The sequence below is a fragment of the Merops nubicus genome, unplaced genomic scaffold, assembly GCF_000691845.1.
Source record: "Merops nubicus isolate BGI_N331 unplaced genomic scaffold, ASM69184v1 scaffold8934, whole genome shotgun sequence".
Taxonomy (NCBI): Eukaryota; Metazoa; Chordata; class Aves; order Coraciiformes; family Meropidae; genus Merops; species Merops nubicus.
In genome coordinates, this window is record NW_008604843.1 from 1 (window position 1) to 17,757 (window position 17,757).

At 39.4% G+C, this 17,757-nt stretch overlaps 1 protein-coding gene across 1 annotated transcript in view; it reads left to right on the plus strand.

Annotated features, from left to right (window-relative positions):
- Positions 1–3,071: 3,071 nt before the first annotated feature.
- The window catches only part of LOC103771834 (serine/threonine-protein phosphatase PP1-beta catalytic subunit), a 15,149-nt gene continuing 463 nt past the window's right edge, over positions 3,072–17,757 (plus strand). Inside the window, exons 1-6 of the mRNA XM_008939150.1 lie at positions 3,072–3,219; positions 6,765–6,995; positions 7,329–7,433; positions 11,852–11,923; positions 15,577–15,728; positions 17,109–17,243. Of these exons, the coding sequence (XP_008937398.1) occupies positions 3,120–3,219; positions 6,765–6,995; positions 7,329–7,433; positions 11,852–11,923; positions 15,577–15,728; positions 17,109–17,243 (795 nt within the window). The 5' untranslated portion in view covers positions 3,072–3,119. The remainder of the gene's footprint in view (positions 3,220–6,764; positions 6,996–7,328; positions 7,434–11,851; positions 11,924–15,576; positions 15,729–17,108; positions 17,244–17,757) is intronic.

A 17,757-nucleotide genomic window follows, 5' to 3' on the forward strand; every position in this document is an offset into this window, starting at 1 on the left:
CTTTCAAGGGGGGAGCTGTCTTATGTGTAGTGACAGTTTATTGTGCCTATCAAAATGAGTTTCTGATCTCCAAAGGGATCTTTATATGAAAAGGCAAAAGTTGTTGCAGTATTTTGGTACCTCACAAATTGGATAGTCAAGTCCTGTCCACAGCTGTTGGGCTTGAGATTTTTTTTTTTTGCTAATAATCCCCAAGGGCTGAAGATGTATCTATAAGCACATCAATTAGTAGGCATTTGAGATGGGATGAAGCAACCCTGTAGGTATTTATTGTTTTCTAGTCACCTTGATTGTGTCTAAGGTCTGCCTTTGTATGCTTTTTATGTCAACCAACATCTTAATGCATGAAGAATAACAGAAAAAAGTGTTACTAAAAAGCTGTTTGCTTTCTCCAGTATGGTTGAAGCCTTAATTAGCAAAAGGAATGTGACTTACCATATGGTAAATATCACCTGGTGCTGATTCAGAGTTTCACTGAAAGAAATCCTGTATGCCACAGCCTTGTTCTTGTGGGATTCTCATGAGTGAAGTATTTCCACTGTTTCCTCACTGCGGGTAGTCTAGCTCTCCTGCTAGTTTCTTACTCAGACTGACTGTCCCAGGATCTAGTTTCACATCTCTTCCCTGTTTGAAAAAGCTATTCTTCATCTCTGCCTTTCCACGTGTTCCCATGCCTGCTTCCTGACATCAGTTTAACAAGCTTCTCTTGCGTTTATTAAAATTAATAGCCCAGTGTTGGAATGGTCAGATGTGCAGTTACTACTGGGAGAAGTATGCAGTGCTAACCAGAGCAGAGTTTTTGAGCCGACACTTTGGACTGTAGTACTAGGTGACCTAGGACAAAATGTTTCTCCTCATACCCTTTTCTCCCCATTGCACAATGTAGATAATGATACTGATCTCCTTTGTAAATTGTGTTGTCTAGGAGCTAAGTGGAAATGTCTTGTTCAACATCTTCATCAATGACCTGGAAGAAGGGACAGAGTGTACCCTCAGCAAGTTTGCTGGTGATCCAAAGCTGGGAGGAGTGGCTGACACACCAGAAGGGTGTGCTGCCATTCAGAGGGACCTGGACAGGCTGGGGAGCTGGGCAGAGAGGAACCTGATGAAGTGCAACAGGGACAAGTGTGGGGTCCTGCACCTGGGGAGGAATAACCCCATGCACCAGTACAGGTTGGGGGTTGACCTGCTGGAAAGCAGCTCCATGGAGAAGGACCAGGAAGGTCCTGGTAGGCAACGAGTTAGCCGTGAGGCAGCAATGGGCCCTTGTGGCCAAAAGGCAAATGATCTCCTGGGGTGCACTAAGAAGAGTGTGACTAGCCCGTCAAGGGAGGGTCTCCTCCTGCTCTGCTCGGCCCTGGTGAGGTCACCTCTGGAGCACTGTGCCCAGTTCAAGGGAGACAGGAGAGAGTCCAACAGAGGGCTACAAAGATGATTCAGGGGCTGGAACATCTCTTACACAGAAAGGCTGAGATGCCTGGAGAGGACTCAGAGGGGATCTGATCAATATCTAAAGGGCAGGAATCAAGAGGATGGGGCCAGTTTCTTTTCAGTGATGACCAGTGATAGGACAAGAGGCAACGGGCACAGACTGGAGCACAGGAAGTTCTGCCTCGATATTGGGGAAAACTTCCTCTTCGTGAGGGAGATGGAGCACTGGAAAGGGCTGCCCAGAGTGGTGGTGGAGCCTCCTGCTCTGGAGATGTTCAAAACCCATCTGGATGCCTTCATCTGTAACCTGCCCTAGGTGAACCTGCTTGGGGTGGGAGAACTGAAATAGGTTATCTGCAGAGGTCCCTGCCATTCTGTGATTCTGTGAAAAGGGAGTTCATATTAACAATAATTCAAAAAATCCCCCAGGAAACCCCAAACCAGAACGCAGGCCCTCCACGCTCCTCCTCCCACCACCACCCAAAACAATGCTGCAAGCTTACTGTGCTGTTTGGGAGAGGGGAAGCAGGCAGGCCAGGGTCTTCCTTGCTGTGAAGAACTAGGTTTTTGCTATTTTGTTCACAAGTATCTTCTTAGGCTCCCTGATGTTACAGTTAGACATTACTACATAAAGATATTTCCTACACTTTAGTTAGTTAGCCTTTAGATTTGAACTGCTGAAGTTTTGTACCACCTTTTCTTGTAGGCCCTGTGGTGGTTTAAAGCTGACTGTTGCTTCCATCTGAAGCAGATGGCAGGACAGGATGTTTGCCTGTTGTAGAGACTGATGCATTCTGGCTTATTAGTTTGAACTCTGAAGTTTGGTTTACACTCGGATGCAAGACTGAACTGTAGCAGCCAAAGTGCCAAGCACATTTGTTCTATTTTGCTGCCTCATTAAAGACACATTAAAGCCTCTGACAGAGGAATCATAGAGATATTTGTGGAAAGAAGCAGCTGCAGGTAAACTTGCCACAGGATGTTAGAGTGCAGTGACGTGAATGCTTTAGAAAACTCAGTGCTATATATAGCTCTGGGTACCTGACTTATTGGTTTAGAAATTCAATTTCATTCTAATTAGAATGTCTTTGTACATAAATGTTCCAATAACTCTAGATCCACTTATACATTGACTAAGGTTTCAATCAAACTTTCATAGATTTTAGTGTGGTATTCCTCATAAGGCAATTTCAGCTGCCAAAAGTGTAAAGGTGTCTGTGGTTTTTCCTTTCTACTTAGCTAGCCCTGTTGAAAGTCCTAAAGAAGTTTATTTTTGTGCTGATGTGAAAGTGTTTTCAGGATTTTCATTCTCAGGAATTTTTTTTTACCTCTTGTGAATACTTTGGCATAATGGTGTTGTTAATCTAAATGCTTTTTGAAGTTGCTATTTATCAAAATGTGGATGAGAGCAAGGCTTAAATTATTCTCTTCTGAGAACCTGATTTAAGGGGAACACATGCAGACCGTTAAGCACAGGTTACCACAGTACCAGAGATTAATTTTAGAATTTGTTGGAATATTTAACTCCAACACATTTACTGATACATTTAGTAGGTATCTTGGAACGTGCTGCTGGCTTTTTGTCCAGTACAGCTTGTCTGCATTTACCAATGGCTGTGTAACTGTTCCCTCCAATTGTTCAACGTCTCATTTCAGTGCGAGGATGTCGTCCTGGGAAGATTGTTCAGATGACCGAAGCAGAAGTTCGGGGCTTGTGCATAAAATCACGGGAAATATTTCTTAGCCAGCCTATTCTCCTGGAACTAGAGGCACCCCTGAAGATTTGTGGTACGTAAACTCTGTATGTGTATGTTTTAGGTAGCTGTTTTAATCTAGGTGTATGCTAAACGGGTTGGGAGGATACTGAGATGCGGAAGTGACCTTGGCTTGAGTGATACGGATTAGAGTGAAGTCTTCCCAATCTTAAGTGTAATTTTCCATTTAGATTGGATTAAGTTAAGAAAAGACAGCTAACAGTTGGTAGATTGTGATGCTTCCAGTACTATTTAGAAGCAAGTTCTGTTGGCAATAAGAGCTGCTTGTGCTCTTGTCTAGTGCAAGTTTTGCAACCTGTCTTGTACTCCCCTGGGGACTGCTTGCACGGAACTACTGCTCTTTTGATCACTCTTTCAAGAAGCAGTTAGCTACTTTAAAAAATGTAAATGTGTAGTGTTGTAGTTACTCTCTTCAAAGCATAAACAAAACAATGACCTTTGCATGTTGTGAAATGGAACAGTTCAGAAATAATGTTGAACATTGTTAATCTTTCAGTTGTAACAGTCTGCATACAGTTTTACCTTTTTCATTAGGCTTAGTTACAGTGTAATAAAATCCTTGAGCTTTACAGCAAGTTTTAACAAATGTTATTGTTACTGTCAAATTATGAATAAAACTAAAATGTGTATTTACCTCTCTGAGACTTTATAAGAGGCTAGACTTCTTCAAAAGTATGCCATTGTTAACAGGTATGCAAGCTTGTAAAAAACTTAGAAGAGTATAGCAAATACTGGTTTGTAATCATCATTCAAGTTATTAACAGCAGACACAGTCTTAGAAGAAGCCTAACTGAAGAAATTTTATGCTAAAGTGTCATAGTGTTAAAGCTGAAGCAATCATTGAATTTTTTATTAACCTGCTCAAAGATTAGCTTCTTCCTGGCAGACCTAATGTGGCAATGTTTCTTACGTTAAGAGGCGATATAATCAATTTAAAAAAAACCCAAACAAATAGTGGCAAAGTCATTTTTAAATCACTTAATACTTGGTAGGGTGGGGAGGCAACACCAGACCAACTTGCCTTGTGACATGCAAGAAGGTAGAATCCAGCTTTACAGTGTTGTGTTATGCTACCATGAAAAGACTACAGTAGTCTCAGGTTTCTTACATTAAGAGGGGATATAATCAATTTAAAAAACAAACAAACAATGGCAAAGTCATTTTTAAATCACTTATTACTTGGTAGGGTGGGGAGGCAACACCAGACCAACTTGCCTTGTGACATGCAGTTGAAGGTAGAATCCAGCTTTACAGTGTTGTTATGCTACCCTGAAAAGACTACAGTAGTCTCAGCGTGTTCCTAGATAAAGAGAAAATGAAAACACAAATATTTAGATTATACTTGCAGACCTTGACTTATGTACAAATAGTCTCCATCAAAGTTAGTTTCTTATTTGCTTAAATTGAGAGTTGAAATGACTGTTAGGTGCACAATAAGAGGGTAACAAATGCACAGTTAAATAAGGTATTTTTTGTTTTTAAGTTGAGTTCCAAACACGGTGACAGTACCAGGAAGTGTCAGGTGCATCTACATTTAATACTAGAGCAATTGTCAGAGATGCTTTTAGATAAAAGTGAAAGATGATGGCTTTCACCAAAAGCAAAATATGCAGCTGTACTCCTTTGAACTGCTATTTTAGTCTGTTTAGGCAATGCCTGGGGAACTGTTATAGGATTGTCTTGTCTTGGAATCAAGTCAGTTCAAAATAAGCTTTTACATCTTGAATGGCTGTGTTTTAATGTAAGATGAAAGATATTCTCATGTAAATGTCCATTTTAAAATAGGTGTGGTTTTTACTGTCAGGCTTTGTATCTAGTAGGCTTTCAGTTCAGCTTGTGCCCACATGAAGCTGGTTTTTAAAATGCCAAGTGCCTTGAATGGAATAATAAACACTTTGGTCCCTTTACAAAATTGTATCTATAAAATGTTCCTTTACCCTTTAAGTGCTTTAAAGGTCCCTCTGGCTCATGTATCACTGAAAGCAGTTCTAGGTGGCATAATTATAACACTCATTCTATAGTATGTTTACTTGGTAGTTAATTCTGGTGGTGGAGAATTCTGGGGAGTATATTGATAGTGTAGTTCTGAATTACTAGATGCAGCATAACAATGACTTGTTGAGGAATCTCCTATGTTCTTGTTATCAGATTTCTCAATTTGAAGTAGAAGAGGGATCATACTTGTTGCAACATGTATGAGAATTATTTTAGCCAGTGAAATTTCAGATTGTGTCTGGAATTGGGTAGCAGATAATGTTCCCTGTTATTAGAATAAAACTGGGAAGTGATTCTTCTCTAGTAAGAAATAGTTACAGAAAAATGCTGCCTAAAGGAGGAAGTAATTGTATTTCTGATGGAAAAAGTAAAGAGGAAATACAGCTATATACTCTTCTTACTGCTGTATGCTTAAGAGCTCAACTGGAGAGCATACAGGTTTGTAAACCTTTTTTCTTCAAGATTATGGAGAAGTGGTAGAGATGTGTGTTGGGGTTTTTTGCCTTTTTAAGACCATAATAGCTAGCACTCTACTGAAGAATAGCTGGGCTTAACAAAGCTGGGGTTTTGCCACTGAACAAGCAGCAAAAGTGGAAATGCACCTGCAGAATGCTTAGTGCATGGGACTGAGAGCAGGCAGTACTAAATGTAAACATCATGCAGCTTGTTCCAGAGGCTTCTTGCCATAGCTCTTTTGGATTCAGTCACTTCAGGAATGATTTTTAGAGCCATCTGAAATAGTGTGTTTTCTACAAGTTCCTGTAGAGCAGCTTTGGTACCTTTGAGCTGACAGGCAGCACCCAGATTGTTAGCTTTGGCTGGTCTGATTTGATACGTTGTGGTGTTGGAACTGCTACACAGAGCAGCTTCATGGGAAGTCCACTTAATTTCAAATCTGGCAGTGTGAGTCATGTGACAGTTTTGTCCTAAGATACCTGCAGGGTTGGGTATCTTATAAGAGGTATCAGTCTTTCAGTCTCTGTACTATTCTTATATGAATAATTGCATCAAAGGAGGAGTTACCATAAATGCTGGGGCATGGGAATCTTAGTACAGCAATGCTAAGGGAGGACAAGTAGTTGACCTTTTGAAGTGCTTTCTGCCAGCACAATGTTCAGTTTCTCTTCAGTCTATTTAGATTCTTCATTGATCTGTTTTTATAGTAAGTAATGTGACTTAATTTCTTCCCAATGCATAGGCTTCATGGCCATATAACTGGTCAATCAAAGGTTGTCTTTCTGACCTTACTTTTAATCTAAACAAATTAGAGTTTGGTTAGAAAGCTTATGCTTAATTGTGAAGACTTCTGTATCTTTTGGTTTTCAGATTGGCTTCATAGTGACAGCACTTCTGCAGATATTATGGGTTCTTTACATTTAGTGGATATATCAATTTGTAATATTAACATGAGTCTTACCTTTCTGATACCTATTGCCAGTCTGGTTTTAGAGGAAATAATGCCTTTAAGATCAATGAATAAAAAGTGATTGATTGTCCTAAGTTAGTGTATTGTGTACTCTTCATGTTGTTGCACTAATCCTCGGTAACCATTTCCTTACTTAGGTGATATTCATGGTCAGTATACAGACTTGCTTCGATTATTTGAATATGGAGGATTCCCACCAGAAGCTAATTATCTTTTCCTTGGAGATTACGTAGACAGAGGCAAACAGTCTCTGGAAACCATTTGCCTACTATTGGCATATAAAATCAAGTACCCAGAAAACTTCTTTCTCTTAAGAGGAAATCATGAGTGTGCTAGCATCAATCGGATCTATGGATTCTATGATGAATGTAAGCAAAACTTTTTTTCTTTTGAAAGACTATAACAAACTATTATTGTGTTTAGGAGATGCTCCTAGTAGTGCAAGTTTTTCAGTTTTCTGTGAACCTTCTCTGAAACTTTCTAAAAGTCTACTTCAAACTAAGGCTGAAGTCACTCTGTTGAATTATTTTATCTTCTGCTGTCCTTGTGCTGTTGTAGGAGATTGAATCCCAAGTACACTAACAGAAATAAAACCCTATAAAGACAGCCTGTTAGCATTTCTGGTCAGGTTGTGCTGTGTATTGCAGGTTGGCTTTAAGAAAACAGCCTTCTCTTCCTAATGTTGCACCCTGTTCTCCTAGGCAAGCGGAGATTTAACATTAAGCTGTGGAAGACCTTCACAGACTGTTTTAACTGTCTGCCTATTGCAGCCATTGTGGATGAGAAGATCTTCTGTTGTCATGGAGGTAAGCTGACAACTGCTTTTAAAGGCCATGTCTAAACCCATCTTTGGTTAATGCTATACCAAAGGGAGTGTGGATGTGTGTACTAGATACTTAGCTGGAGATGTTAAAGCTTATATTATCTGTAAAGGTCACTGGTATGCCTCATGCTGGTCTGTGCACCTGGCAGCAGGCAGCTGTCAATCCTACCTGATAAACATGGCCCTCTGTGCCTGAGGGGCAGGTGTGTCTGCAGGTATTCCATCAGTATGTCCCTCTGAAGGATACTGAATGTGAGGATACTTACCTAATTTGCCACATGACTTGTTGCTGTTACCACCTGTCTGTGCAGCTTTAGATAACAATCGTGTCCCTGGCAGTGAGCTAAAGAATAACTTCCAAAAGGAACCCCAGTTTTATAGTCTTGGCCTCTTTAGCTGGTGTCATAAGGTGTTGGTGGAAGGCACCTCTGAGGTCACATAGTCAAGCCTGCTGTGTGAAGTAAAACATTTATTAACAGTGGAGCAGGTCAGAGGTCAGCCATGGCTTGCTCTTGACTCTGTAAAACCTTTGCTATTGGAATATCTATGTTCTGTGGGCACCTGTCCCACTGCTGCTCTCTTCTTGTAGTAAAAAGTGTGTGGTGTTGATCTGACTGGGGCTTGTGTGAATCATTGGAACTTACCTGGGTGCTTTTCTTTGTAGAAAGGTACTTCTAATATTTTTACCAGCAATTATGCTTACAGTTTTCAGGACCTTGCAAAGTCAAGCAGTTGACTACAACAATTTCTTACTTGTAGTAAGAACCATCCTGCCTTTTTGCAGCTGTCTTTGCAACTGCCCTTTGCTAAGCAACTTGATGCCTCATACTGGGTGATCCAGGGATGGTCTGACAGGTGTCTGACCTGCATTGTCAGTGAGATAAATTGAGATTAGTGGAAGTGACAGCACTGCAGACACCCCTGGTTTGACTGAACAGCTCCACTTGGAATTTGAAGTAGCCATCATCTAGAATTCCTGAGCAGACTCTTCCAGACTTTGTGGGGTTGTATTGATGGCTGCCATCCTGCCTTGGTTAATCACAGGTATCTCTGCAAGAGCTCTGCCTGTATGGAGTGTGCTATAAAAATGATCCTGGCTCTTCTTGCTCCTCCTATTGAGAGCTTTCTGCCTTCAGTGCCTCCTAGTATAAACTGTTGGTCTTATGCATAGTGTGCTCTGGGGTGTTACATCTCTGTAAATAGAGTTCATGCAGTGATAGACAGTTGAGTTTGCCAGTCTCCAGGTAGCATTGACATGTTAAAGAAAGTACTTGGGTTTTTTTCTACATGTCATCTTTTACACTCATTCTCAATCAGTGTGGTGTCTTTTCTACATTTTTATGAACTAGCACCTATTTTATGAGCTAGATCTCATAATTTTAAGAACATAAGATACAGAATCACTTCTGCACTGAGGTAGCCAATTATCAGTGGCTAAAACTATGTAATAAAATTGTTTCCAAAAAAAGCTGGTGAGGGGTTTATTCTTTTACTAGTGTTATACTTTTAAAAAATTTATTTGGGAATAATAGTAGGGAATGAATGGTGACAAAACACTGGTGCTTCAGGCAAACAGTTAAGCTTAGGTGGGTGATAGAAGGTAATCAAGGAAGCTTAGGTGGAGTGGGGTCCTGTCTTCTATGACAAAACAGTTCTATGTGTATATGCACTGGAGACCTGAGTTATAAGGAAGAAGCCTAGAAAGATATTTTTCAAGAAAAAAAAACTATAAAGCTTCATTATATATATTGGAGGGATTAACCTCTTGTTTAATCAAGTAGGAAAACTTATTTTGTGCATAGTATTTCTTTAAAGATCCTCTTACGAAAAGTAGTATTTACTTCTTTAGTGAATGGTAATCCCTTACACTTGTACAGGCTTCATCTGTAACTGAAATTAGTATTACAACTGCTCTGTGGCTGTGAAGTAAAGCAAAAAGATTATTAAATGTGCTGTGTGCTCCTAATAAATGAGCGTGGCGATTCAGCACAGAAATAAGTGTTGTCCTTTTTCCGCTTTTCTCCAATCCTATGCAAGCTGCATTCCAGATCCCATGAAGTCATGGACTGTCAACGCTTTTCATGATGTTACTACTGTAACAAACACTGAGGCAGCAGCACAAACCACTCACCTCTGCTGGAGATTGAAGCTAGCATGTAGCTATAAGGTAGGTGCCTTTTTTACTATATTGCGCATTTTTGCATAGTTTATTTTTAAAGCATTGTCCTTTCGGATATAGACTCAAACTTTGCAAAACCGCATAACATAGTAAAACAAAAGGCACCTAACTTACCCAACAGGCTATCTCTGATAGCTTCAAATCCTCAGTCAGCTTGGGTTTTTTTACCCAGACTTCTCTGGGCATCTGCTGTTTTGAGTTCTCTATCTCACAGTATAAATCAAATGTCTCTTGCCATCCCTGTCTCCAAATGTTTGTGCTGCTGACGGGATATTTCATTGTATTCTTCCCATCACATCCCTCCCTTGCCTGTCTTTCCATGCTGCTCATACAAGTCATATTCTAGCCATTCTTAAGGCTGTCCTTTTGACTTCGTTCTGACTTTGCTGTTTATCACCCTTTATTAAAGCTTAGTCCGTAACCATTCCTGACTTCCCCCTTTTGCTCTGCTTTGTATCCTGTACGGTGTGGTCCTCTTATTTATGGCACCACTCTCCACTTCTGATCTTAAAAGCCTTTATGTGATTATGTTCAAGTTTCTGTAAGTTCATGTTGCAGTGCCGTGTTGATGAAACACATTGGTCTTATCACATTGGATTTAAGCTCTGAGATGGGAGTCACATTAGTAGAATACTGGATGTATGTAATGTTTCAAGCTCTGGAATTCTGTTTTCCTTGTGACATCGATGACAATTAAATGTATGTTGGAGGTGAAGTCTACTTGCTAAACTTACATAGTGTCCAAAGAGACCTGATGGACTTCCTGGATTTCACTCAAAATAAGTAAGCATCACTACTACTTTGTCAGTTCCACCTTATCAGGGAGTGGCTCAAATATAGAGCCTGGATTTGTTCAGTCTGCCAGGAGTAATGACAATTTTCTGTTTCCTTGAGGGGAGAGATCGTTATGCTTCAGTAAGACAGTATACTGAATGATGTTTTTTCTGTGCTTGGCTGTCATTATGTGACAAGACAATTCAATTGTATACTTCTCAGTTTTCTTTCAGCACACAATAGGTTGCGGCAGTCACTGTAGTGGCAGCAGCTTGACATTGAGCTTGAGCAGCCTGTTGGTGCTTTTACTACCTTTGATCGGTGATCATGTGCAACTTTTGTCTGTAGATGTGGATTTGAGACATTAACTATTTCTTCTTCTGCAGGGGGACAGTTAGGAAGGTATTTGAGAACTGAAGACCTTGGGTGGTTACAAAGGGGTCTACGAACACACAGGCAATTCTGTGGGGTTTTGCTAGTTTATAGTGGTGTAAAATAGGACCAAAATTAACAGCAACAGGGTTAAGACATGCTTTGTAATAACGTTTTCTTTTAAAGACCTTAATGTGTTGGATGCACCCCAAAACACTGAGAGCTGTGACCTCATAGAAGTTCACAAACTCAAGATAGTCCATTACTGTTGCTGGGAATGGTGCTGAGCAGAATCAGAGTAGAATCCACATGCCTTTCATGCCCACTAGATTCATGCTTCAATTACAGAAGCTCTGAAGTGTGTACTTAAGCTGTTCAAAGGTTGCCTTTGAAATACCATGCTTTGGCTGTGTTTTCATGGTAATATGGTAAAACTATGCAAAAAGAGTTGTCTGTGACAAATGATTTTGAGTAACCAAGGTACTGTGGTTTTATAACTGGTGAAGCAGCTGAGCTGTAGTAGTTGACCACCTCTGTGATCCTTATCTATTGTAGTTGCACACTAGTATTTGTTTACAGTGTCCAGCTCAGCTGATATGTGGTAAGATGCAGAATTACCACATGTGATGTGACTTAGCTTGCAGGCGTGACTGAAATCCTGCTTTGGTTTGTGCTCTTTTAAAGCTGGGTAGGGGACTTTTCTTTAGCTTTTATAAAGTGAGGTGGTTGTAAAGAAGGTCATCAGCACCAAGTTTAATTGTGTTAGATAATGGGAATGCTCTGCTTCACTGGTTCTCTAGTAAACTCTTTTAAGCGAGCATATGTAACTGGAGTTCTGTGCTGTGTAGTTAAAAGGATTGTAGTAAAATGGTTCAAACCCTGTGTTAATTTCATTTGCATTATTCTCTGTCTGTGTGTTCAGGAACTGAATTGTCTTACAGCAAACTGTCTTTTGTTTATATTACAGTAGAAACAATGGATGCTGTATGACTTGAACCTCTAATTGTGTGTTCTCTGGAACCCCCCTTACAGGTAAAATATGTAGATAAATCACTTGTTCTCTCTTGTACTTACAGGGCTGTCTCCAGATCTCCAGTCAATGGAGCAGATCCGGAGAATTATGAGACCTACAGATGTTCCTGACACGGGTGAGTGATGTGGAATTTACTGTGAGTAGGTCCTAATGATGAAACAGGTTTATTCAATTTCTGTGCAGGCAGTGCAGTGACTTAACACAGCCTCTCTTCATAGTACAGTATTACTTCATGTCTGGGTAGAGTATGAGTCTTGCTGCTCACTGTGGCTAAGTCACCTGATACGTTAGAGGCTATTGCCCATGTTATTGCTTGTCATAACTGCCTAGGATACGTTACCCAAATTTAGATAGATTAGCCACAAGTTTGCATTAAGACAAACTTAGAAATCTAATTGAAAGATCAAATGAAACTAAACAGCTACTTCTTTCTCTTGCCTTGGTTAGACACACCCAAGCATTTTGGTCTGTCAAAGAACATAACTGTTTAAGGATTTCTGACTAGTAATTAAAGGATTTGATCTTCTCTCTACTTGGGGCCATGTCTCCTTCTTTAAATTTGTAAAGTATAGTTCCTACTTCACTGCAATTGGGATTTCAATTGCTTGTATCATTGCGCTAGTCCTGACATTTTTTTCTACTAATACAGTAATACCTTATATAAAAATGTTGGGTGTGAATTGCAAGTGCTTTCTGTACAGTATTCTCTTGAATGGTTTAATCATCTTCCTTAGTCACATTTATTCCAAATTTTGCTACGAGTGGACTGAAAACACTGTCAAGCAGTACAGTACAATGTGTTATTTTTTAAAGTGTTGATTTTAACAGTGGTCCGAAATTAACTTTCAGAGGAAATATCACATCTAAACCTCTTTTTTTTAAGCACAAATTACAATTACAGTTAAACCTTGGAATAGAGGAATTCTGCTTCCTGTGATGATCCTCAGTGCTCATGCATAGGAGTAATTCAGGGTTAATATATCTACTGACCCTTAATAACATTTCTGTGCAAGCTGATACATGCACTCTTGATGCTGAAAAGTGTTACTAAATTATTTCGTGAATGAGTATTTCTGTAGTGGAAGTTACTACGTTGAGCTTCCTTTTATGCTACTAAATACAGTGAATGCATAACCAAATGTATTTCAGTATGAATGAGTCAATCTTTGCATTTATCAGAGCTCTCAGAAAATCTAGTTCTGTTCAACAGGCTAATTCTATTGCTTGAGGCAGCCCCACTTCAGGAAAAAAAAAAACCCTTGCAGAATGTAGTTCTGGTTTCCATGGATGCTCCACTGAAATCATATGTATTCTTAGTACCTCCTAAAAATAAGTATAGAGATTATTAAAAAAAGGCTTTTGGTCTGCCAAGTGGTTTGCAGTCTTAGTTTTCCTTTCAGAAGCAATAGCTGAATATCTACCAGCAGAGGTAAAATGAAATGCCCCATCAGAGCCATGTGTGTATGGTACAGCAACATAGAAGGTCTTTGCCTCTGGGACCTACTTAAGGCAACTGATACTATAAAATGGAAGGAAATCTTGTGAAAAAATGAAAACTGAACTGGTCTTGCTTCCATGAAAGTTACAAGTCCTTAAAAGCTAGCTTGGGACCTACTTAAGGCAACCAATACTACAAAATGGAAGGAAATCTTGTGGAAAAAATGAAAACTGAAGTGGTCTTGCTTCTGTGAAAGTTACAAGTCCTTAAAAGCTAGCCCTTTGTGGAGGGATGTCACTTGCTGAATGTCTGTCTTGATTCAGAAGTTCTTGGTAAATGTTCATGTGGCTTGACTGAGTCATTATGATAGTTTCTTCTAGCCTGATGGAAAAACCTTTTCATTGTCAACTGCAGTTTCAAGACCTTTTATTTTGGTGGCACTTCTATGGGGTTTGGAGGCTGTTAACTCAAACCTGACTCTGCATTCCAACTTAAATTACTTGTGTTTGGTAACTTAAAGGACTTGCTTTTGGTGAGGCTTCGAGATTAATGATGGTTTGGTCAGCATTGCCAACTTTTTGCTTCTTGGGGAACTGTTAACACCCTCCTTTGTGTAATCCTGAGTGCCTTGTATCAGGCATGTTATGGTGGGCTCCTGGTCACCCTGGCCTATTACAGTGGTAGCTGTTCCACGTTAACATAGAAACCTACCTGGGCAGCATGGTTTAGTTTAGGCTTATCGCAGGCTCCTATTACACCACTGCTAAAGTTTATAGGACAGATTTGCCTATTGCTGTCTAGAACCCTAAAGATTATTTCATTTTGGGGAGAGAATAGAGGAGGAAGCACTTCTGAAGCAGCTGAGACAAGCAGCTTCTGTCACTTGTTGGGAATTCATGATAAGAAATCATTGGGGACTACGGTGCAACTATTCTGTTTTGGAAAACGTCTTATTCAGTCCAGAAATGAATTTCAGTAGAGTTACTTGGTGTAGAACTCCATTTCAGTAAAGGTTTTGTTTTGCTCTGTCTAAAATGCAGTTGGGCTCGCTCTGTTCTTTTGTCTTCTGAAAGCAAATAAAACCTTAGCTTCTGCTAAAGAGGAACTGTGACTGGTGCCAGAGACCATTTGGTTGCTGTGTGTAAATACAAAATGATCTAGTTGCACAGTAGGTTTCAGACATTAGTTTTGCTTGATTAACAACTTGAAGTATCTTCTAAGAAGTGGTGTCTTCAATATTTTGTTTAGTAAATAATCAAGCATAATTGTAAATCAAATTTCTGAGTGCCAGATGAGGTACCCTACTGGGTTTTTTTTTTTAGATTGTGAAGTAGTGCTCTGAAGTATTTAAATGCCTAAGGGTCAGTCATCACAGGTAAGGAAAGTGCAATTTCGAGGAAAACTGTAATACATTTTAAATGGTTTTCATTTTGTGCTGTAGTTGAACTGACCTGGTTCTTTCTCATGTGAAAATGCTTTGAAAATTCTGTGTAAAGGCCTTGCAGCTGATCTAAAGCAATATTTTGTAGTACTTGGTTTTAACTAGTGTTAGCTGACCTTTTGTTGGCAGCAGAAAAAAGACCTTGACCAGTACTAAAACACCAGTGAGGTTTATCGTTCTAATTTAGGTTCCAGACTGGTTGGCATGGGGCTTTTAGAGAAGCCAGCAGTAGTGCAAACTAACTGAAAGTGCCACCTGAAACAATATATCAGTTTTTCTGTGTTACATTTTTATTTAGTAGGGTAAGGTTCTTCACATATGTTAAGAAAGCTAAGAATCAAAGCTGTTCCAAGTTCAGAAACTTGTGGTACAAGTTTATTTGCTGTATTTATGACTGGCCTTGCATAGGATTTTAAATTTAGTGCAGTTTTCAAACTAAGCTTTCTTGGTGAGCTGTGAAATTGATAGTTGCCTTTTGAAGTGCTCCCACTGCAGTATTTTTAAACCCTTCAAATGCTCACTGTAAACATGCTGAATGCTAACAATTAAACATAACTCTGGCTCTGACTTGTTTCATGTTGAAGTACCACTAGTGGTGAGGGAGGGAAAAATCTCCAGCCTTACGCAGACCATATCCTTTGAGTCAAATTAAGTACTGCTGAATTTGTTGTTAAAGCTTATTTAGGAGATCTAATCTGGTGGTTAAAATAAAACTAACATTATAGAATGATACTTCCTAAGACATCTTCACTTGTATTATCTTCCAAAGGCTTGCTGAATTTGTTGTTAAAACTTATTTAGGAGATCTAATCTGGTAGTTACAATAAAACTATTTTACATTATAGAATGATACTTCCTAAGACATCTTCACTTGTATTATCTTCCAAAGGCTTGCTGTGTGACCTGCTGTGGTCTGACCCAGACAAAGATGTGCAAGGCTGGGGTGAAAATGATCGTGGGGTCTCTTTCACTTTTGGTGCTGATGTGGTCAGTAAATTTCTGAATCGTCATGATCTGGACTTGATCTGTCGAGCTCACCAGGTATGAATTATGCTGCTGTTGCTTCCTAAAACCTCTCTTCCTAGACTTTCTATGTCTTTGGTGCTGCTCATTTCTATTAAAAGAAAAAGATCTTCGTAATAATGGGGCTTCAAGGTTGTGTCATTCTCTTGAACTGAGTGTCTGATGTCAGTCAAGTAAAATATTACAACTACATTTCCTTACTGATCTTTCTTTGGTATTTTCTGTTTACCATTAAACTCATTTCTAGTATACATTTGAAACTTCCTTAGTGTTGTGTTGCTATTAAAAGAAAAAGATCTTCCTAATAATGGGACTTCAAGGTTGTGTCATTCTCTTGAACTGAGTGTCTGATGTCAGTCAAGTAAAATATTACAACTACATTTCCTTACTGATCTTTCTTTGGTATTTTCTGTTTACCATTAAACTGCTGTTTAACATTGGAGGTAAAGTGTTCAAGTTTAAAGTGAAATAACATGAATTCAGGATTCACATTGAATTTTCAGAGTTCTTCCATTTCAGTGGTAGTCAGTTCTCTGGTAGTTGTAGCTTAAGCTACCTCTGCTTCACTTTGTCTAAGTACTAAGTGGATTTTTATTGTTACCACAAATCTGTACATAAAAGCTTTCACTGTTGCATTCTTTCTGGTCAGTGTGTGGAATGGGTATTAATATTTCTGAACTGCTGATCAAGATTGCTAGCAATTTCCTTGTATTCATGTAGTCACTTGAGTTCTTTATAAAAAGTCTGACATCTTTTAGAAGACCATCATGATTGGACCAAAGTGAGCAGTTGGTGCACTGGTTTCACTGCATTACAATGTCAGGCTTCTGGTTTTGGGGAAGAGGGAATATCCTTAGCTGGTGTGTCATACTACTTGCACTGTTTTAAAGGTGAATTATAGAGAAAATGCAGCAGAACCACTTTGCTTTTAGAGCATCAAAACAGTAATAAAAGCCTGTACTTGAGGTTTGTATGGTCAACACCAGTGTTAAGTGAAGCTTCACAGCTGCATTGCGGTGAAGATGTTATCCAGACCCTGTGTGTTCTGAACTAACAGGTCAAACATCCAAATACCACATAGAAACTAAAATGCTGGGAATCCTGAAACTGACAGTGCATAATCAGACTTCAAGTATGAAGGTACTGAGCAGTCAAGGTGATACATATTTAACACTGGAAATGTCAGACAGGTTAAGCTACCTGATTTGGCTTTCACTGCCCAGATAAGACAAAATGACTGAACTTGTGCTGTCTAAAAGCCAAGACATAAAATACCTTTTTAATGAATTCTTGTCATCTCTTCAATATAAAGTCCTGTTTGCCTCAAGGCTGACTTTTTTTTCTTCAAAATTTCTTTCATTTTTATGTGAGCTGTATTGATTTCTCTGGTGTTGACAGGTGGTTGAAGATGGATATGAATTCTTTGCTAAACGGCAGCTGGTCACCCTATTCTCAGCGCCAAATTATTGTGGAGAGTTTGACAATGCAGGGGGCATGATGAGTGTGGATGAAACTCTGATGTGTTCCTTTCAGGTATGATGTATTTGTACATTAAGTATTACTTTAGGTGTCAGACTGAGTTAGTCTGCTTGTTGATGTGCTTATGGTTAGTGTAGGGTAATATACTTGAGGTACAGAAAGGCCTGCACAGCAGGCTGGTGGTTTTGGACAACTGGCATGGCAAACCAACTGTTCTTCAGAGAACTCTGTGGGATTTGCTGTTTTCTGAACTCCTGCATATGAAATTATTTCCTCTATTCAGGTGCTCATTTCAACATATAATTGGGTGATAGGCTTTAGTCATACATAGTGATCATAGTATCTAATTATGCAGACTGATGGTCTATCTGGACCCTTTTAGAGTGGTTACTCTGATCAGTTTTTAATCCCTACTCCATACTGGACGTGTTTTCAGCCCCTTTTTTCCCCTTCTCACCCCAATGTAGTGGTATAACTAGAAGGATTTAGTAATATCACTATTATTGTATGTAGGATTAAGAAATGTATAGGATTGTGAAGTGATTCCTGCCCCCTCTTGTTCCTGCTG